Source organism: Peromyscus leucopus, chromosome 2 (assembly GCF_004664715.2).
Source record: "Peromyscus leucopus breed LL Stock chromosome 2, UCI_PerLeu_2.1, whole genome shotgun sequence".
Lineage (NCBI taxonomy): Eukaryota > Metazoa > Chordata > Mammalia > Rodentia > Cricetidae > Peromyscus > Peromyscus leucopus.
Genome location: NC_051064.1, coordinates 147,986,515 through 148,008,880, shown reverse-complemented (window position 1 = coordinate 148,008,880; position 22,366 = coordinate 147,986,515). Strand labels below are relative to the sequence as shown.

Genomic DNA, 22,366 nt, shown 5'->3' with positions numbered 1-22,366 from the left:
AGGCCAGCGTTGACACCCAGTGATATAATTATTAGCAGGAGGGGGGCTGTGCTTGGAATCTAGTCTGTCTCCAGAGCCTGGAGGCTTACGTATCCTCTTTTCTCTTTTCCTTTTTAATGGCCTGGGTAAACATGCACTCAAGGAAAATACTGTATGCTGAGACACACCTCCAGCCCTTGGCTGCTTCTCATTTCCATCAGTTTCTTCTTTCTTTGTATGTGTGCATGTGTATATATATATGTGTATGCACAAGCACGCATTCGTGTGCATGTGTGCACATGTGGATGCTCCTGTGCAAGGGTGAATGTGTGTACGTGTGTGCATGTGTATGATGTGGGGGCCAAGGGTAACATCAGGTGTTGTTCCTCCCGTACCATCCACCTTGTTCTTTGGAGAAAGGGTCTCTCCTGGGACCTGGGCCTCGGTGATTAGCCTGGCTGTCCAGGAAGACCCTGGGGGTCCTCCTCTCTCTGCCTCCCACAACATCACGCTTTACTTTTTCAGTGGGTGCCAGGACTTGAACTCTCATAATCACTCAGCAAGCACTTTACCCACTGAGACAGCATGTCTGTGGGGAATTACCTTGCTTGCCTTAAAAGACGTAGGAAGCCCGGCCTGAAAGTGAGCAGTGCCATTCTCTGGCTTGGGCTTAAGATTATTAAGCATGCTTGCAGCCTTCATTCTGCTCTCTTCTGTGGATGAGATACGAGCAGCTGGTTTGAGTTTCTGCAGCTGTAACTTTCCTGAAACAATGGACTATGTGTGACCTGAATTTAAAAGTCAAAATAAACCTTTTTTCTATGTTGCTTTTTTCTGTTGGGTTTTTGTTTGTTTGTTTTTGTTTTTGAGACACTATGTTGCCATGGCTTGCCTGGAACTCTCTGTGTAAGACTAGGCTGGTCTTGAAGACCCAGACGCTGGGATTAAAGGGGTGTGCCACCAGGCTTGGCTCCTAAATTGCTTTTTGTCACGGTATTTATTACAGACACAGAAATGACACCAGGACACAGATGCATGCCAGGCTGGCCCCTGGAACACACAACCCCAGAAGAAAGTGGAGTATGTAGAGCTCTGCTCGGGAATCCGTGAGAACAAGAGGTCATCCTGTTAGATGTCCATCGGACAAGGGCAGCAAAAGGCCACTAAGCACAGGGACAGTGTAGAGCAGGGAGGAGCAGCAAGCTGCATTTTCTGCAGGGAGAAGGTTGGAGAGAGCTTGGGAGACAGGGAAAAAGCACCAGGTCAGGGGAGCCTGGAATGCCACAGCCAGGGGCTGGATGTGTGGACCATACATGGCAGACCTCCCACAGCCAGGGGCTGGATGTGTGGACCATATATGGCTGACCCCCCACAGCCAGGGGCTGCATGTGTGGACCCTGCATGGCTGACCCCCCACAGCCAGGGGCTGCATGTGTGGACCCTGCATGGCTGACCCCCCACAGCCAGGGGCTGCATGTGTGGACCCTTCATGGATGGCTTCCCTGAAGTCCACCTCTTTATGCTCAAACAAACTCCAGGGAACCAGGACACAGGTGTGCAAGACCTGTGATCCCAGCAATGAGAAGCTGAGGTTCGAACTCATGGTCTAGATGGAGTTGGGTGCTGCAGAAGACCTCCTGAGCAGGAGGAAAAGAAGACAGGAGGTGTCATTCAGAAGGAGGCTGGCAGTCAGGTCAGGAGGGAGGGATGGACGGAAAGGGAGAGAAGCATGGTGGTCAGTGAAGAGTGGAGGGTCATTGAGGGTCAGGGAGGGCTGTGGGGGGTCATGGAGAGCCAGAGAGGGTCAGAGAGGGTGGGAAACACAGTGTGTATGAGAACCAACTACCCAAGGTGGAAGGTTCTGATGGATGGAAGAGGGCGGTGGGTGAGTCCAGGATTACAGAGTACAACTTGCCCAGGACTTAAGGACAGAAGCTAGACAAGAGGGCAGGCCTGCAGCCGATCAACACGTGTACCTGCACCTTTTCAAGTGTCTATGAAGCCCAAGCGTGGCCAGTGACGACATACATTGAAAGAAAGGATTCTCCAGGCCTCAGCCACCACCCCTCCCCACATCAGTGGGAATCAGTTTAGCAAACACACAGGAAAAAAATAATCAATTCATTTAATTTAAAACAGCAAGAATTTGGGCTTTCACCCAGCCAGGGTTAACATCATGCTTCCAAACAATCTCATGCTAGACTTAATTGCGCCACAACTGTGAGTTTATAAAAACATACGAAGAAGGGCCTGAGAGACGGCTCAGCAGTTAGGAGCATTTGCTGTGCTTGCAGAGAACCTTGCCTTAGTTCCCTCTACCCTCTGCTCACAACTACCCATAGCCCCAGTTTCTGGGGGTCAGCCTCCCTCTGGCCTCCAAGGGTACCGCACACATATGTGCACTTACATACACGAAAGCATTCACACACATAAAAACAAAGTAAAGACAAACGAACGGCTTCATTTGCACTCTAAGCTTCGGACACATGTAATCTTTATTATTCTTTTAGGAGAGAGAGAGAGACAAAGAATGAACTAAAAGGCTTCAGAAAGTTAGCTGGGTTTGGTAGCATAGGCCTGCAATTCCAGAAACAGTGAAACTGAGACAGGAGGATCTCAAGTTCAAGGCCTGCCTGGACAACTAGTGAGAACCCCTTGCTTCAAAACTCAAAAAAGGACTGGGAAAACAGCTAAATACTAGAGCACTTGTCTAGGACGCACAAAGGCCTAGGCTTAATCCCCTGGCCAAATTTTATCTCCAAAAATTATATAGACATATATGCATAAACATATTTTTGTGATATATACATACATCACAAAAAAATATGTATATATTGTGGTATATATACACATGCATATATGTGGCATGTATGTATATACACATATATAAACATTTTTGCAATAGGCATACATATATATCACAAAATATATATGTATATATATTTGTGTATATATAGTATGTATATATATTAAGATATATACATATATACTGCAAAATATATATGTATACACACATATGTACAAACATATTTGGTGAGATGTATACATATCGCCAAAAAAAAAAAAAAAAGCCTCAGATGAACAGAGGCAGGAAGCATCTGGCAACTGACCAGGAGAACGAGAGTCACAAAGTGCTGAAGAAGAGGGTGATGGGGGGCATGGCAAGGGCTGTAGCACCCGTTAAGGCTGAGGTCACATTTGGGTGACTGAGGGGCAGATGCAGATAAATGTGAATAACATTAACTAATAGAGATAGAAAGCCTCCAGACTGAGCAAGGCAACATGGGAGCTGGCAGCCTCTAGTGCCTCCCCTGGCACTGGGGACCCACTCACCTTCCTTTTGTCTTCGGTTCTGAACTCTGAGCACCCTCCACACCCAGTAAGGTTGATGTCTGTGAGCTCACAGGGCTAGAGGCACCAAGCCTGGGGTCACCACCATTCACCTGCAGTGACAGGGCAGTGTGGGAGAGGATGGAGGGAGCCAAAGTGTCGACTTAGTGGGTTTTACAGACAGCCTTCCTGTCATCAGTCATCAAAGAGAGAGCTTGAGTGAGCCCCGGGCTCCAGGTAGGGCATCCTAAGGCCCCCGACTCCAGCTAGGGCATCCTAAGGCCCCCGACTCCAGCTAGGGCACCCTAAGGCCCCCGATTCCAGCTAGGGCATTCTTTCTAAGGCCCCCGACTCCCTCTGCAGGCTTTTTCTGAACAAGGCCTCAGACAGCCAGGGCTCCACAATGCCCTGCCCAGCTGGGTTTATTCCAACATCATTTCCTCTGTGGTACTTTGTAGATCATTTTCTCCTCTGCAGGAAATAAATTCCTCAAATTTCGGTTCCATTTTAGAAGCCAGGGGACCATGCTTGGCAGTGCACAAATTGGCTGTTATATCCTCACAGGACCTCAGCATGCCCTACGCCCGACGTAGGCTGTTTCTGTAAACAGACAGCCCCCTGCCCAGGAGCTGTCTTTGACTCCCAAGAGGGAGCCCACCTCTTGCAGATTTTCCTAAAGAAATGCTTTCTAGGGAAATCAGAAAAGGAGCGTATGGACACAGTCCTCTGAGTGACTATTCCTATCCTGAGAGAGATGTCGTTTTGAGAGCAAAATGGGAATCGATGGCCCAGTGTGGCTTTGCTCTCACCCTGAGCCACTTTACTATGCTCTGTGATCCTCTCAGCTTTGTGGGGTACTGGCAGAATCCAAGGGCACAGGTATAGCAGAACGTTTCCTCGACCCGCCACAAGGTGACGGTCACACTTCCCGTTCTGAGTGCTGTTGGAAGAGCCACTGAGAAGAGGGCACACAGCTCACTTATGCTCTTCTCTGGTGGGGCATGGTAGTCCAAGGCTGTAACCCTAGCTTCCTGGGAGGTTGAGGTAGGAAAATCGCAAGTTCAAGACCAGCCTGGCTGACAGGGGTTCTAGGCCAGTCTAGGCAACTCTGTCTCAAAACAAAAACTAAAAGGAAGGCTTGGATAGAACCCAGAGGCAGAGCACTTGCCTAATGGACACAAGGCCCTAGTACAGAGAGCACAAAACAAAACATTTTTTAAAGATGTAATTATTGGGAGGCAGAGGCAAGTGGATCTCTGTGAGTTAGAGGCCAGCCTGGTCTACAGAGTGAGTTCCAGGACAGCCAGAGCTACGTAATGAGATCCTGTCTCAAACAAAATAAATGTAATCATCTCAGAATCCTCTTTCCATATGCCACAAATAACTACCAAAAAAAAAAAAAAAAAAAAAAAAAAGAGGCTTTTAAAATATTTTTGGTGCAGGGACCAACCTGGCAACTACCACTGAGCTACATCCCAGCCCAAGGCTGAATCTCAAAACACTTCCCTTTGGGAGGAATCAGTATTTGGACCATTCGCCAGCTCTCCGATCACCTTTCCTACAAAAACCAAACCAAAACAAACAAAATACAACTAAACAAAGCCAGATGCCCTCCCAACTCACCCCTACATGAATCACTGAGAACAGGGGTGAGTGAAATAGTGTCGTCCTTAGGGACTGGAGCTGAGCTGCCGTCTGTCCTGGTACTGGAAGGGACCTGGATGTTATGTGATTGACTAACGGGACAGGACTCTGAACTCTGGCCTGTGCTGAAATTCAATGCAATAAATATTGAGGGCCGATGACCCTAGCAGAGAACCCGGGAGATGCCCATGAGTGTGTGCCTGGGTGCCATGAAGGAGTCTCCTGTGACCTCAGTGGACTGGGGTCCTGGTTTAACTTCTGCTGTTCAGCTCTAACTACTCCAGGCTCTCCAGGGGATCTCAGTTCCCTGGCAAACCTGGACCCCATTCTGTGATGTCTGGGTAGACGCATCTCTGTAATCCATGACACATTATCAGTCACCTGTGGGAGAGGTCCATAGATCTGAGTCCCTCAGACAGTAAACAGTGCTGGCGGCCGCAGGACACTGAGAACCAGTGCCCTGACAGAATCCTGCATTGCTGGCGTCCCGAATCCCACATCTTTGGGCTTCCACAAATAAACCCCACTGAACCGGGACACGGAACCAGGACGCGGGTGTCCACGGCCTGCCTGAGAAGAGGAGGTAGAAGAGGCTGCACTGATGGCCGTTCCTTCACAGGGGGTGGGTCCGAGCTTCACCAGTTGAGGCTTCCAGTGCGCATGACCCTGTCTCCGCAGCATGAACCAGGAAGGCGGCGCCGGTGCTAGCAATGAGGAAAGTCAACCCCTCAAGTGCTGGGAACTTCTGGGATCAGTCCGGATTCCTGAGATTCTCTCATCCTGGGGGGAGCAGGAGCTCCAGAGGGGTTCTGGGTCGAGGGCTGAGGATAGCAGCGGCAGCAGAAGAGGGAGAAGAGCCTGGTGCGGACTGCGCGGGTGCAGAGGACGAACATGATGCAGTTGGCCCCTCCCTGGAAGGTGTTCCCGATGCCCTGGGGAGGGGGAGAGGCATAAGCACAGGGTTGGGGGTATCTTAGAAACACAATCAAGGGGAGTCAGTGGACTGCTAGGAATCCCATGACCTTTCCTGTCCCTGCCCCTAAGCTGTCACGGGATGAGCGCAGACAGGGGGCCTTATAGCAGATTTTGGACAGGCCTGAACTGGCCACCTAGCCAGACCTGCATTTAGGCCTTCCTCAGTGAGAAGGATCCAGGATCAGTCAACTCTACCAGGACTTCTCTGGGTTGTTGAGAACAGCCACACAAGATTTCTCCTCATCCCTCCCTGCAAAGCCACGCTTGCTTGGGGACAGACAGGGGAAGGACACTGAACTACCCTGTTTCCCATAGGCCCACCCTGGCCAACCCCCTGGGACCTGAGATCATCAGTGTGTAGGGAAGGGATCTGGCCATGCCACTGCGGGGCAGCAGGGCCCGCGGACATACATGCAGAACAACCAGCACCGGAGACTGCACAGCTGGGGAGCCACAGAGGGTCAGGACGAAGCGCACGGTGCTCCAGACCCGGAGGCAGATGAATATGAGGGGAATCAGGATCAGTTTCTTATCAGCCATGGCGGAGGAGCCCCGCTGCAGCTGGCGCCCCTCCCAGATGGGCCGGTACTCGGAGAGCGCCTGGTGCTGTGTCAAAGACAGAGAGCAAAGACCTGAGCCAGGGGGCCTTTTACCACAACCGCCCATGCGCGTCCACACGCCCACACGCCCACATGCCCACAGGTCCACACGTCCACATGCTCACACACCCACACGTCCATACGTCCACACGCTCACAGGTCCACAGGCCCACACGCTCACAGGTCCACACGTCCACATGCTCACATACCCACACGCCCACACACTCACAAGTTCGCACACCCACATGCCCACATCCACACGCCCACACGCTCACAGGTCTACAGGCCCACACATCCACACACCCCCACACTCACACGTGCCCATACCAGCCCGGAAGAGCAAGAGGGGGTACTGTTGCCTTTTCCACTTGGACACTGAGGCCTGGAGTCTATCAGACCAGGAGCCATCCCCCAACCTCCAACTCCCAGATGGGATCCCCTGCCCACTTCCTTCACATGGCCACAGGAGAGTCTCAGAGATGTCAGAAGCCCTGCCCGGGATGAGTAAGTCATCTCAGCCTTTAGGCCTGCTGCACACTCGTCTCAGCTCAGTGACACTTCATCCTTCCTGTCACCATGTGGCGTCATCTTTTCGTCTTCTCTTCCCCAGTCACACCTGACCTACAGGCAAGTCCTAAAGGCCCCACCTGCAGAACAGACCCGGAAATTGGATCCTTGGACCCACCGCCACAGAATGATCATCTTGTCTGCTTGGTCTCCCCTGCCCCTCCCCCAGGCCATCCCCAGCGCAGGAGGGGAGTTCTCAGAGGGTCTGAGCAGGTTTGGCGAGTCCTCTACTCAGAGCTCTTGGTGGTTCCGTTTCCACTCTTCCTTACGCCGCCGTCCCCTCAGGTGAGCCCCGGCCCAGTTCTGACCTCAGTCCCATCCTCTCCCTTGCTCTTCCGGCCACATCGCTCTCCTCCAACCCCAGGTCTTAGCTGGTCTTTGTATCTGCAGAAGCACGGCCAGTTACTCGCAGCTCCCTCACCTTCAGGTCCTCACTCAGAGTCACGTTCTGGATGAAGCTCACAAGCAGCCATTTTGCAAATAGCCCTGAGCCCATTCCAGTCATGGACTGCGTCTGTTTTCCGTGGTTCTTCCCGACCTCCACCCCCTGACATCACTCACCCTTGTTGCTCAGCTTACTGCTGCCCTCCCCCTCCCCCTCCTCCCTGCCCAAAGCAAGATCCCCAGGTTGCCCACAGAAGGGGTGGAGGAAAGGAAGGAGGCAGCCTTGGCTCGTGCATTCCTGAGGAACGGTTCTCATAGCAGGGAAGGATGCTCAGTTTCAAATCACAATCAAATCTGTAAGGCCGACAGAACTGGCCAATGAGAGGTGTCGGTCTGAGCCTGGTCATGTGTTTAGGACACTGAAGCTGGTGAGGGAATAACCATAGGTCTGGCATCTGAGTGTCAAGCTTTGACAGCTCACCTAATTAAAGGACCCACCTCCTCCTCCCTTGAGGGTCTGTGACAGTAGCCTGGGGAGCTGAATGTCACCTCACACAGATGGGGAGGGGCAGGGCAGAGAGTTCAAAGGAGGTGGTGCAGCTTGGGGAAGCTGGACCAGTTGGGCAGCTCCTCAGAACCAAGCTCGCCTCCCCATTTAACGGCTCTCCCCCATCTCCAGGCAGGAACGACTATGTTCTCACCTCCTTGTCCACTTCATTCCTTTTCTTTTCTGAAAACCCTTGCCAAATTGCAAGAGTTGACTGTCACACGCAGGAGCCACTCTGGCAAGCAGGGGGCTCCTGCCCTGCTCTAGAAAGGACAAAAGGTACACCCAACAGGATGGAGCCTGGTAGAATTGGAGGGGGCCGGCTTCATTCTCCAGAAGCGCCTCCATCTTCCCAGGTCGGTGGGAAGTGAGAAGAGCATTCAAAGAGGTTGGCCATTTGATAGAACACTCATTCAGCACATATGAAGCCCTGGGTTCGATCCCCAGCACTGCAGAAACTGGCGTGGTGCAGACCTTTAATCCTAGTACTTGAGAGGTGGAGGCAGGAAGGTCAGAAGTTTACCATTATCCTGAACTCTGTAGTGAGTTCCAGGCCAGCCTGAACTACATGTGACCTGCATCTCAACAACAACAAAACAAAGCAAGACTATGTCTCAAAAAAAAAAAAAAAAAAAAACAAACGAAAGGAAATGAGATTCTCACAGACTGGAGTCTGAATTCAAGGGAAAGCTGTGACTGCTTCAGTCACTGATTGATTTATCTTTGACCATAATTGCTTAGGCTTCACCTCTCTGAGGACCAGCCTCTCTCTCTGGATAGCCCTAATGACTTATGATCTCCTGAAAAGCCTGACACTTGGGACACAATTTTGACCACCAAGGGGAGGTGAGTTATCTGTGGCCATCATCCTTGACTTGGAAATTCCTTAGTGTAATATTGGAGCTGGCCACACGGGGGCAGTGCAGGACCACAGTGGAGAACATAGCTCTGTGGTCCAGCTACTCCACCACTGAGTCCCCTCATCTATACCAGGACTACTTAGCCAACAAGTCTATTCATGATCCCACATTCAGTCCAAGCACACAGGCCCTATGGCCTGGCACTAGTGTGGTCCTTCAGAGGACCAGCCTGTCCCTGAAGGGCCAGCACATCAGACACCTACCGCTCTGTTGATGTGTTTCCTGACCAGAAGGTAGAGCAGAGGCAGTAAGACATAGGCCAGCATCTCCCACAGCTTCCCAGTCAGCAGCATCCACAGGACACGGTCCTCAGCCTCCAGGTTGATCCAGCACCAGCCCACGGACACATCTGAAGCATCGTAGCCTATCTTCTTTAGAGAGACAGCAGCCACTGTGATGGCCAGTGGGACACCCCAGCTGAAGAATAACATGAAAAGAGAGGTGCCAAGGTTAGCCCATAACACCCTGCAGTGTTGTCATAGGCAAAAATGACTGACTGGGGTCCTCTCTGCAGAGGGCAATGCTCCCAAACCAGCATCAGATAGTGTGTTCCTGTAAATCAAGGGAGGGCATGGGGGAGCCTGCTCTAATTAGCATTTCAGGACTTTGTGGCCTGGTCGGGAGAGTGGTTGCATGAATGAAGCCCTCGGCTCAAACTCTAGTGCCACAGAAACTGGGCATGATAGTATAACCTGTAACCTCAGGGCTTGGGGGTGGAGGCAGACAGATCACTGTGAGTTCTAGGCCACCCTGGACTACACAGTGAGATGCTAGCCTGGGCTACAGAATGAGACTCCCTCAAAACAATCTCCCAAATGATACAACTCAGAGATCAAGATCCCTGGCTGTGGGCTGGAGAGATGGTTTAGAGGTTAAGAGCACTGGCTGTCTCCTGCTCTTCAATTCCCAGCAACCCACACAGTGGTTCACAACCACCATTAATGAGATCTGATGCCCTCTTCTGGTGAGTAGGCATACATGCAGACAGAACACTGTATACATAATCAATCAGTCAATCAATCAATCACTGGATGCTCTTCCAGAAGACCCAGGTTTGATTCTAACCACCCACATGGTAACTCACAACCATCTGGGGCCCAGGGGATTTACCTATCCATAGCCTGTAATTTCCCATTCAGACCCAGAGAATCCACTCCCAACTCCGGTACCCCAAGACGCCCCCCTCCCAGGTTGCCAGGGGACTGACTGAGGTTGTGAGTACTTGGGCCAAAACACAAATGTTGGTGTTTGCAGATTGCTAACCCCAGTTTCAGGGGATCCAATGCCCTCTTCTGGCATACACGTGGTAAGCAGACATACATGCAAAACACTCATATTGAAAAATAAACTAATTAAAAAATAAAGGTTCAGTGCTCCTCAGAGAGGGTTGTGGCCAGATAGATCCAGCTCTTAGAAGCCTGGCTTCTCTCCCTACACCCAGAGGGGTGTGGGCACCAGTATGCAAACATCAGCGTGCATGTCTGGGCTTCAACACTCACACCCTCAGTCAGTGCCCTGGCAACCTGGGAGAGCTTGGGGTTGCAGGATTTGGGAGAATCCAGAGCTAGATCACAGACTATGTGTAGGCAAATCCCTTGGCCCTAAGGCTTTCTTTCTTTCTTCCTTCCTTCCTTCCTTCCTTCCTTCCTTCCTTCCTTTCTTTCTTTCTTTCTTTCTTTCTTTCTTTTTCTTCCTCCTCCTCCCTCCCTCCCTCCCTCCTTCCCTCCTTCCTTCCTTTCTTTATCTTTCTTTCTTTTTTTTTCCAAGACAGGGTTCCTGGATCTCACTCTATAGACCAGGCTGGCCTCAAACTCACAGAGATCCTCCTGACTCTGCCTCCCGAGTGCTGGGATTAAAGGCGTGCACCACCGCTGCCCGTCGAGGCCCCCTTTCTTATATAGAGGGACTGCAGGCTGACAAGGGTCAAAGTGACCCTCTAGAACATCTTGGCGGCAGCCCAACGCTGGGAACATTGTCCTGCTCCCCCATTTGGAGAATGTACCCACCGCAACACAACTGGAATTAGGCCCAAGTTCCAAGTCCCCTTTCCAAGAATCCCTGCCCAGTCTCCTTCCAAAACAACTTATCAGAGGGACACCTCTTATGGAGGTGACACAGGATTGGGAGCTCTGACTTTGATGCAATGGGTTGGGTCCCAATTATCACTCTGTCGCCACTTGGGCAGGTCGCTTAGCTTCGGCAAGCGTTCTCACAGGGTGGGGTGATGATGGTAGCATCTGAGGAAAACCAGATGAGCATTCATGCAGCTCACACAAGCCCAGGCAGCCACACATGTGCCAGCAGCCGTGAAGACTGTGATTAGAGGCAGGCAGGGCAGTGCATGCCTGTAATCCCAGCACTTGGAAGGCAGACACTCTGGAGGCCAACCTGGCGCCGAGGCAGGACCTCATCCTGCTGGAATGTTTTAATGTCCATCAGAAGAGTGCAAGTGGATGTGTATAGTGTGTGCACATGTATGCACATACATGCATACATTCATCATACATACCACTGATAGAAGGGAGTGAAGCATTCAGCTCTAGCTGAAATCCCTTGGGTCGGGGCCGGGGGGGGGGGGGGGCAAACTGAGAAATGATTCTGCCAAAGTTCCCTCTGGAGAGCCGACTGAATTTTCAGGGCTTCCTCACAGGTCATAGGTGAGGGGTTACTTACAGGGGTTCGGGTGCTCATCACAAAAAGGCCGCATCATAAAGCCTTTCCTTTCGCCAGCAGGGATGAGGGCTTCCCCAGGGCCATCTAGACAGAAAGCCCCCGACCCCTGAGTCTTCCTTTATACTCTGGGCCAAATGTCCTAGCCCCTCCCCCCTTAGTCTTCCTCTATCCTCTGAGTCTACATATTCTAGGTCCTCCCCAAGGACATGTGTAAGTCAGTCAGAGGTGCGTACAACAGGTGGCAGGAAGCGGCTGGACACTCAGGTGAGCGCCTTGTGACCTCTCTACCTCCTCACCAGGGAACAGCCATCAGGGCCGGCTGGGATAAGTGGGCTCAGAGGACAGCCACAACAGCAGCCTGTAAGTGAGACTGAAGTATACAGTACCTGGGGCTGCAGGGACGGCTTAGTGGATAAAGGCACTTGCCACTCAGCCTGGTGACCTGAGTTCCATCCCTGGGACCCACGTGGTGGAAGGACAGACTGACTCCCACAAGTTGTCCTCTGACCTCCACATGTGTGCCAGGGTGCATTCGTGCCCGCCCCTCAAAAATAAATAAGTGTAATTTTAAAAGACACACAAGCACAAACATGTATTTATATTTCTATACCTCGTGTAGATCAAGGCCATACAGCCAATGGACTCCCCAGGGTTGCTTTGGGGGAGCCCCGCTATGCCAGAGCAGCTACGCTCAGGAATTAAGAAGATACCATCCTGCAAGGCAGCCTCATAACCTTCATTTTCTGTAACATCTAAGAGGAAAGTGGAAGCTAGGCCTGTGACGCCAGTACTAGAGAGGCTGAAGCAGGGGGATTGCCAGGAGTCTGAAGCCAGCCTGGGCTACATAGTGAGGCCCTATCTGAAGAAACAGACTGTAACTTCACCAGACCATGACTAAGGGACTTTGCTCAACAAAGCACTGGTGTTCCCATGATGATTGCATGCTCACCATTCTTTCTGATCCATTCTCCCGGTCAACCTCTTGGCTGAACACGCAGCTTCCCGTCTGCCCTGACAAAGCACCATCTCTGCTTCGATTCTGGGCTAATAACGCTTTTAAGCTTTATGTTTTACAGATTTATTTATTTCATGGATACGGGTGTTTTGCCTGCACATATGCATGTATATCACATGGAGGCCAGAAGAGGGTGCCATATCCTTCAGAATTGGAGTTCCAGGCAGCTATGAGCTGCCATGTAGGTGCTAGGAACCAAACCCGGGTCCTCTGCAAGAGCAGTAAATGCTCTTAACCACTGAGCCATCTCTCCAGCCTGCCTCTGCTCCACAGTTCTCCGTATTATTAAAGTTGTCTCTATCACTTAAATTTTTTGAAACCGGGTCTTGTGTAGACCAGGCTGGATAAGGCCTCGCCTCTTCAAACCTCTGATTCTGAAGCAGGAGACCTCACGGATTAGTGTCCAGAAGCAGGCTAGCACACCACACCCTGAGCAGATCTCTCACTTGTCCCCTCAGTGCCGGGGCCCCTGGTTTGTGCTGGTCTGGAACCCAAGGTCTGGCTCTGTTGGAGCCACTAGGTTTCCTCGTGGCTGGACCCAGCAGGACTGCACGGGAGGCTGATTGGACCACGGGCCTGGGTACGAGGTGACTGTAACTAGCAAGGGGGATGCTTTTGCTCCACCCCTTGGAATTGTTATAAACAGACCTTTGGAATAAAGTTCTGGGCTGGTGGATAAGGATCCAGGCCCACCTGAGGCTATCCTGTGTTTTCTCTGTTTCTCCCCTCTCTATTTCTAACTAAGTCTCTTATCCCTCATTCCTTAAGAGTCCTGGGGTAAATAAGTGTGGGGGCTGGTCCCCCACAGCTCTGCACCAGCTTCCTCCCTCCTCAGGCAGTTACAGACTGAACCAGGCTCCATCCCAGATCTGTCTCCTGAAGCCCTAACTCTCAGAGCCTGAGACTATGACTGTTTGGAGACAAGGTCCTTCAAGAGTTAACTAAATACACATGAGGAGGCGGCCAGAGTGGCCCACATCCAACAGCACCGTATCTCAAAATCTAGGAACAGATTTTGACACTGACAAGCACAAAGGGCCTCCTTGTGAGGATCCAGGGAGACAACACAGTCTGTGAGCCAAGGAGAAATCTCCTGGCTCACACCTTGAACTTCCAGCTCCAGAGCCCTGAGGGAAGAAGTTCAAGTTGGTACACCATGCAGAACATAGGCACGCGTGCTGGGAAGGGTCACTACCCCAGCCCCTGGGGAGCCAGGCTCCAGCATCAAAGGAATGAACCAGAAGGGCTTAAGGAAGAGAAAACAGAAGCAATGCCACTTGACTTTCTCCAGCCAAGGCCCTCTGGGGACTCTATCATTCTAGTTTTAAATCCCCAGGGAAGTGAAACTGGAAACAGTTGCACAGGGAAGAGGCAAGCCGCCCTCATACTAGGAACCCCCTGGCATTCATATGACGGCCTCAGGCAGGTGGCTGTCCTCAGAATAGCAATGTGCAGGATGCCCGCTGGAACCAGGCCCCTTGGGGATCCCAGCTCTGCCCATCTGTTGTTATAGAGTGGGGCATTTTTCTGTAAGGACATCCCTCCTCCTCCTTCTCAGAGTCCAGTGGAAAAGCTGCCCACTGCTTTGCAAAGGGCATCTGAACCGCCAGCCCAGGCCCCATCCCATCCCACTAAGGGCCCAGGTTGCAAGTGGGCTCCAGACATCATTTATGCCGTCAGCTACCCCCACAACCAGGTTCCTGTGTTTCCCAGTTCCTCCTGATCTGCGGAGGCTGGCAACTGCTGGGTAGGAAACAAAGTGTGTGTGTGTGTGTGGGGGGGGGGGGTCTTCCTTCACTCCCTCTGTGTGCCAAATGGCAATTCCTGGTTTAAGGGCCTGGTGGTTATGAAAAACTTTAAAATGTTAACAGAACTGGGGGAAAAAATAGAGGAACCTGACAGGCAACAATGTTTCAGTTTAAAAAAGCTCTGGGGAGGAGCCAGAGGGAAGCCCAGGCGAACAGAGGCTGCAGAGGCAGCTTCCCCAGGACAATGGCTTACTTATTGTTCCTCTCGGGGGCAGAGCTAGGACGTGGGAGAGGTTCAGGGGGTCAGTCTCTAGGAAGGCCACCATGAGGTCATTCTGTGGCTTCAGCTGGGGGAGGGGAGGGGTGTCCTGTGCAATGCACAAGCCACCTGATGACATTGTAGCCCTCAGCAGATGCCCCTGGCCACCTGGGTCCTGGGGAAGGATAAACAATCTGACTCTTGGAAGGATCAAGGGTACCCACCTCCGGGGCTGTCCCTGGGGCTCTTGCCCTGGGTTTCCAACTGCTATGATTTTAACATATAATCTTGGAAAAAACATTCAGTAGAACAAACACAAACCAGCTCCGATTTGGGGGGCATTGATGCCCTGGCGTGCTGTTCAAGAGGCTGCCCGCCCAGAGTCAGATGAGAGGCCGCCCCTGCAGACTGTAGAGGGAATCAGAAGCCTCACTTCCTTCCTAGCAAGTATCTTCCCTAAGCAGCTCAAGTCCTAGCATGCAGCAGCCCCAAGACAGGGTGGGGCAATAGGATCAGCTTCCTGAGCTAGTCTTGCTGGTGCTTTCACATAATGGCTAAACCCAGAGACTGCACACTCTAAAGTCCATGAAGGAATTCCTTTGTCCTGTGGATTGCTGGTGGATCCCTATGCCAGTCTCTGCCTCCCGCCTCCGTCTGTCCCCCACCCTCTGTGGTACTAAAGGATGTCTCACCTGCAATCTGCCTCCTTCAACATCTCTCTACCAAGCCTGGAAAGAATCTTGGTTGTTTAAATACTTAAGGATGAGCAGGGCATGGTGGCACATGACTTAATCCCAGCACTTCTTACACAAAGGCAAGAGGCAGGCAGGTCTCTATGAGTTCCAGGCCAGCCAGAACTACAGAGTGAGATCTGTCTCTCAAAAAACATACAAACAAACAAAAAACAAAAAACTAACCAACCAACCAAACAAACACACAGAAAACAACAAGCCACAAGAAAGAAAACATGAAGATCCAACACCCTCCGCCGGAGCCCACCCCTCCCCCCTCAGCACGTACCCCTGTAAGAGCCCTCAGTCTGCACCCCTACAACAGCAACTGACCGAGGGGGGCACGGTGCCTGGGAGGCAGAGAAGAGAAGCCTGACCTTAATTCAAAGCCAGTCTACTGGGCCACAGAGTGAGTTCTAGGCCAGCCTGGGCTACAGTGTGAGACCTTGTCTAGAACAAACGCCAAGGTGGGCATGGGGGTTCGAGCCTGTAATCCTTGCACTTGGGAAGTGGAGGCAGGAAGGTCAAGAGTTTGAGAGAATTCTGGGCTCCGTAGCAAGTCTGAGGCCAGGCTGAGCTGAGACTCGGCCTCAAAAAAAACACAAGCAAATTCATTCTTCTCCCCTGACCTCCCTCTCCAGCATGAGTCTTGGAGAGGACACTGGGACATGGCAGGAAGAACCCCAAAATCCAGCTCTGCCCTTGAATTCATGGCAAGCCCCCTGCTTCAGCCTCCAAGTGCTGGGATCTCAGTCACACACTACTATGCTTGGCTAGACCCTCCCTTTGTTCCCCCTTTCACTACGGTGGGACTTCCCACTCCCCATAGCAGACTCTATGGTCAGCTGGGACATAAGACTTCCTCCACAAACCGAAGGGAGCCTCAGAGGTGGGGGGGGGGAGAGAGAGAGAGAGAGAGAGAGAGAGAGAGAGAGAGAGAGAGCGCAATACAGCTGTTGCATTCACTCTCACTCAGAAGTAGAGCCAGAAGTCTAGACTGCTGGAGGCCAGCTCAGTCAGGACCTTGCCTCTGACCCCTAGAGACATCCCACATCCCACCCCTGTTCACAGGGCTCTAGAACTGATCAGGCAGAACACGGGGTAGAGGTGCTAGCTGGCCCCTGCTGACTCTGGAGCCCTTGCCCAAGGGGAGGGTGGAGACAGGGTTATCTTAGTTGCCATAAAGGAAGGATGGGAAATGACCCATTCAGGCAATTCTAGCCCTGGCGGGCACTGGAAATAAATGACCACAGAGGCACATTCACACAGATGTACAACAGAAACTACCAAAGCAAAAGCAGGTCTGGAGAGACGGCCCAGTGGTAAAGAGCACCGGCTGCTCTTCCAGAGGACTCAGGTTCGATTCTCAGCTCCCACACAGTGGATTCCAGCCATCTCTAACTCTAGTCCCAAGAGAACACCCCCTTCTGGCCTCCATGGGCACTGCACACATGCGGTACAAACAGGCAAGCAAAACACCCAAACAGAAAGAGACAGAGACACAGAGAGACACACACAAACAGAGAGAACTACACCATGTCTGGCAGATGTGACCTTAGCATGTCAATACCAAAGCGCTTCTGAAACCTGCTGGAGCGCAAAACTTGAAGCTCTGTGAAGAAGCACCAGACATACAAAAACTGTGGGACGTCCTACACATTGTCATGCTGTACTCACCAGACATACAAAAACTGTGGGACATCCTACACATTGTCATGCTGTACTCACCAGACATACAAAAACTGTGGGACGTCCTACAGATTATCACGTTGTACTCTTCCCAATGCCAATGTTAATGAACCAGGGGTAGTGACACATGTCTGTAACTTCAGCACTCAGGAGGCTGAGGCAAAGGTTTTGCCCTGAGTCTGAAGCTAGCTTAGGCTACATGTTGGATTTCAGGCCAGCCTAGCCTACACACTAAATAGGAGCTGAGGTATAGCTCAGTTGGTGGCGCTTGCCTGGGTCTGATCCTGACCCTCAGCACTGCGCAGACCGGGTACAGCGGCATACATACTTATAATCACACCATAAGGGAAGTGGAGACAGGAGGATCAGACTCAAAACCAAAACCAAAAACAAATGGCTAGGCAATGCTGGCCTAGCAGGATGGCTCAGGGGGAAGGTGCTCCATGTCCAAGCCTGGAGGTTCAAGCCTTTGAGTCCACATAGAGGTGGAAGGAGAAAACTCCGCCCACACAGTGTCTTCTGACCTCCACACACAGGCGCCATGGTACACGTACCCTCCAAACACTAGTAATAAGTAAAAATAAGTAAAGGCTGACGGGGAAATGGAAGATTTTCAAGGGATAAAAAGATGTGAAAAATGGATCAACGCATAATTCAGAATTTCCCCCAGAGACACTGTTAGATCACAGACAAAAGTTCAAGAAAGTCTACCAATAGGTGACAGTGTTGTCCTGAGAGTCATGTGTTGGTTTGTGTACCTGTGCAGGAAAGTCACATATCATAAACATACATGAGGCAGCATCATGTCTATTCAAGAAAAATAATGGGAGAAGATAAAATGCTAATAATTGGGAAATCTGCAAAGTATAAGTAAGTTTTGTTAAGGTTATTGTTATTCCAGCCAGGTGGACTCATCAAGGGCACAGACTCTGAGTCAGAATGAGCGTCTAGCCCTGAGCCCTCGACTTGTCTTCTGTGAGTGATGGGTGACTGCCCCATCCATCTGGTTGGACCACTGGTGATCTATGATCTAATAACAGGGCATCACTTTGTAAAACCTTCAGGAGCCAGATGATGGGGTCTCAGCTGCCCTACTTCAGTCAAGGAGAAAGGTCACTGGGAATGGGACCGTGTTCAGTACTAAGAGGAAGGCTCTCGGGTCACAGGGTTGCTTTCCCGGGAACTTGTGTGTGCAGAGGAGTCTCTGGAATCCTGTGTTTCATGCCTGTAGTTGGTTTTAGAGATGGGATTTCTCAGGTCTGGGGAGGTAGCACTGGCTTCCATCTCCAGCACTTCCAGAAAACAAGCAAAAAAGATTTCCTTTTCATCCCACATTCTATTATGCCATTAAAAACATGATTTTGAGCATCAACCACGGGCATTTAATAGTTCTGTTGCATTTTGGATAGGAAGGAGAGGAAGTCCCTTAACTTACTGCTTCCTCTCTTGTTGGACATTGAAGTTAGTTCTAATTCTCACTATGGCAACAGCACCTCAGGAAGTCCTGAGTCCACACAGCTTTGTGTGAGCTTTGCATTTTCTTCTTAGACTAGGCTCCGGTCAACAGGATTACTGGATCGGAAGGTAGGAACCAAGAGATTCCTCCAAGGATTACTCCAGTTTCCAGAAGCACTGGAGCGGGACAGTTCAGCTTCCCTAACTTTTTCATGTTAGCAGTCTCATGATTTTTCTTCTAATTTAAAGAGAAAACGCCACTCCATTGTTTGATCAATTCCCAGTAACTTTTTTTGGGGGGTGGGGGGGACAGGGTCCCGTGCAGTCCAGGCTGGCAGGCTGACCTGAAGTTAAACAGAGCTGAAGCAGATTTTGAACCCCTGATTCTCCTGCCTCTGCCTCCTGGGATTACAGGGGTACCATCAACCCCCGATTGTCCTTCAGAATTCTTTACCGGATAGCCACCATTTATGCTGCTAATGTTTAAAATCCTTTCCAAGGCTGTAAGGGTTGAAGAGAGACTTGATTTTTAATAGTCAGTCGAAAAGTAGATCATTGATGGGTACGATAGCACACACTTTTAATCTCATCACCCACGGGAGGAGGTTAGAGCCAGGGCTACATAGGGAGGCCTTGTCTAATAACTAAGTGAGAAAAGACATAGTAGGCAGTCAGTAGTCTGTGTCCAGGGAGGAGATTTCTCACACGAACAGATCCATCTGCAGGAGTAACCTAATACTCCAAGGCTATAGAGTGGAGGATCTGGGTCATAAATGAACCAGTTGGGCAGGTTCTAGCAAGTCTCTTGAACACAGCCTTCCCTAGAAGGCCTCCCCTGAGCATCACAGAATCTTCTTAGAGGGCCTCTGATGAGAACTGAGCAGAGCACTGCCAACTCAGGTTGGCCAGGAGAATCCTCTTCTGTCGGGGCTATACAGAAGGGGCTGTTCCTTTGCTTAAAAATACACTGCATCCTTCCATTTTCTGAAGGAGTACAGCCAAGAGGAGAGGTTCCGGCAAAGCAAGGTCCAGCCTGGGCCTGGTTTTCAATGCCAATGGCCACCTGTGTCCAGACTCCAATTCTGCCATGGAAGACTTCGGTCTCTGACAGTTGGTATCTGGTGCATGTTGGAGGGGAGAATAACCAACTGCAGCCTCCTTTCCAGCAGGTCCCTGTGCAGTGAATGACATGCTACGAAGATCTTGTCTGGCCAGCTGAGAAGTGGGACTAGCTGGTCTCCTTCCAAGAGTTACAAGAACAGGAGGTCAAGTGACTCTTCCCAGCTTGTCTCAGCGTGTGATAACCAGGTGACCTGTCTCTACCAAAGTGCTGACTACCCTCTCAGCCCTTGGAAAGCACTCAAGTTTTCAGAAAGGACCTATAATTAGGGCAGACTCTGGGGCCATGAGCTGAGGCAAGGAGACAGGGAAACAGCCTTAGGATTCCTGCCTTGGGCTCAGCACAGGACACTGGGAATTCTGAACTCCGAAATGACACAGGGGAGGCTGGCCTCTGGGTACAGTTTTCTTGCTGACAAGCAGGGCAGGCCAAGGCCTTGGTTTCCACACTCAGAGGCTCCAGGTGGCTGACAGCTCTGATCCTAACCAGCCCCAAACCTCAGTTTTGAAGATCATGAATGCTAGGCAGTCAAGACCTCCTAGAAGGGGCTGGAGTGGTGGCTTTGGTGTTGTTCTTATGGAGGACCTGGGTTCAATTCCCAGTACCCACATGATGGTTCACAGCCACCTGTAACTCCAGTTGGGTAGGGGAGGTCTGATGCCCTCTTCTGTCCTTCCAGGGCATCAAGTACACATACATACACGTGATGCACATACATACATGCAGTCAATACTCACACATAAAATAAAATTAATAAATCTTAAAAAAAACTTAGAAGAAAAATTCTGGTGACTGGGGCCTGAAGTCTATAAATGGCATGAAAAACTTAAAAGCATACCTTTCTGTATTTTATAGTTGAGACACTGTGGCCTGGGAGTGGCTGGATGCACCACACCCATGTGGGTACATCCACCCAGAATTGGAAGTTGTGGGCTCTTTGGCCAGGACAGACACCTAACTCACCTCCCAGCCTGCAGACTGGAGCAGAGACTGCCAGGTCACCGTGAAGCAGGAGGCAAAAGGCACAGTGTCATCATCCCCAGATCCTTTCTAAATGGCAGGACTCACCCCTGTGGGCAAGCTCTGCTCCCACGCCCACCTTGCCTGAAGGTTCCAGCTGGGGCAGACACCAACCACCCTCTTCAGAGATGCTCAGATAGGTTGACTCCAATCTCTTGGGCAAGCCAGGCAACCTTCCATGGTTCTGGGATGCCTGGGGGCATCACTACCAGTAGGACAGGCCACCTTGCCATCTAGATGGAGGACGCTCGAGTGCCACAGTGCAGCAGGCAAGGCCAGGGACCAGTAAGACTGGGTCTGGAGCCAGGAGGCAAAGCAGCGTCTCCTACTCACCTGACGAGGTGGAAGGCCCAGAGTAGGTGGTCCGTGCTGGGCCCGCGCGCAGCTCGGACGATGCTGAGGTACAGGTAGAGGGCGATGGCCACCGTCCAGAAGAAGGAGCTGGTGTTGGCGAAAGTAGAGAGCGCGCCCTGAAGCACGCAGTCCCACGAAGAGCCCGCAAAGTCCTTCAGCACCCCGTAGAAGTACGAGGCAGCCGAGAGCAGGTCCGTTAGCGACAGGAAGAGTAGCAGGCGCCGCGCCCGGCTACGCAGGTCAGGCCACAGGGCGTGCGTGGCCACCAGGAGGCCCGAGCCCAGCGCTGACAGCACGCACGACAGCAGCACCACGGCGCGCTCCCACGGCAGCAGCTCGGTGGGAGGCGCGGGTGAGGGCATGGCCGGCTGGGGACCAAGGGCAGACGGCCAGGGTGCACAGGTCCAAGGGTGCCGAGAGGTCGAGGCCAAGCCGAGCCCGCGGTCGCCTCTGTTTGGGCATCTAGGCGCCCAGGACTCGCGTCCCCACGGGTCCCGCCTGCGTCCCAACCCCGCCCAGTCTATCGACTAAGCAGCCACCAGTCTCATCCCAACGCCCTCCACGCCCTGCCCAGAGCCCTCTAATCCCCGCCCCTGAGCCCTCTAATCCCCGCCCCTGAGCCCTCTAATCCCCGCCCCTGAGCCCTCTAATCCCCGCCCCTGAGCCCTCTAATCCCCGCCCCTGAGCTCTTCCCGTTTCACCCTGATCCCCCACACCCCTCGCTGAGCTCCCTAATCCCTGCTCCTGAGCTCTCCACGCCCCGCCCCTGCGCCCTCCAGGCCCCTCCCCTGAGCACCCTAGTCCCCGTCCCTGCGCTCTGCAAGCTCGGTATCCCTGTGTCTGCCTCCCACGCTCTCAGCGCTGTCCACACTCCGCCCCGGTAACCTCAGCACCCAGCCCTGGAGCCCGCCCCTGCGTTCTCCGTGCCCCAAATCCGTCCCTATACCTTGCCCCTAAATTCTCCACTTCTCACATCCCAAGCTCTGGAGCCCAGCTCCTGCCCCTGCCCCGCCTCGCCCCGCCCCCGAGCCCTCCACGCCCCGCCTCTGTAATGCTGAGGCCTCTCCTCGCGCCGCCTCTGAGCTCTCCACGTCCCGCCCCGTGGCTCCAGGGCACCGCCCAGCTCCTCCCAAGCTCCTCCCGTGACCCCCACTCGTGCACTGCTCCACCCCTGATGCTCATTCAGCACCACGCTCACGAGCTTCCCCACGCCTCTATGCCCCTACACCTCTCTCCTCCCCAGTAGCTCCCGGTCCTGGTCCCAGTCATTGCCTAAGCGTCCCAGAGCTACTCTAAGAGGCTAGCAAATGGCTAGGACATCCCGTCCTGGGAGGGAAGGGAGAACGACATTTTTAGG

General features: G+C 52.1%; 1 protein-coding gene across 1 annotated transcript; it reads right to left on the bottom strand.

Moving 5' to 3' along the window:
• Positions 1-4,582: 4,582 nt before the first annotated feature.
• On the bottom strand, positions 4,583-21,536 carry Gpr157 (G protein-coupled receptor 157). The gene is made up of 4 exons (XM_028858463.2): positions 20,989-21,536; positions 9,149-9,362; positions 6,340-6,534; positions 4,583-5,885 (listed from the first exon to the last, which is right to left on the bottom strand). The coding sequence occupies exons 1-4, from the start codon at positions 21,369-21,371 to the stop codon at positions 5,682-5,684; spliced, it is 996 nt and encodes a 331-aa protein (XP_028714296.1). The 5' UTR covers positions 21,372-21,536; the 3' UTR covers positions 4,583-5,681.
• Positions 21,537-22,366: the final 830 nt, after the last annotated feature.

Excerpts from the sequence above, each read along its gene's own strand:
- Gpr157 (XM_028858463.2), bottom strand. The coding sequence starts at position 21,371 with ATGCCCTCACCCGCGCCTCCCACCGAGCTGCTGCCGTGGGAGCGCGCC. Across the intron at positions 9,363-20,988 it reads TGGGCCTTCCACCTCGTCAG|CTGGGGTGTCCCACTGGCCA; the intron begins GTGAGTAGGAGA and ends GTTATTCTTCAG. Across the intron at positions 6,535-9,148 it reads GGAAACACATCAACAGAGCG|CACCAGGCGCTCTCCGAGTA; the intron begins GTAGGTGTCTGA and ends TCTTTGACACAG.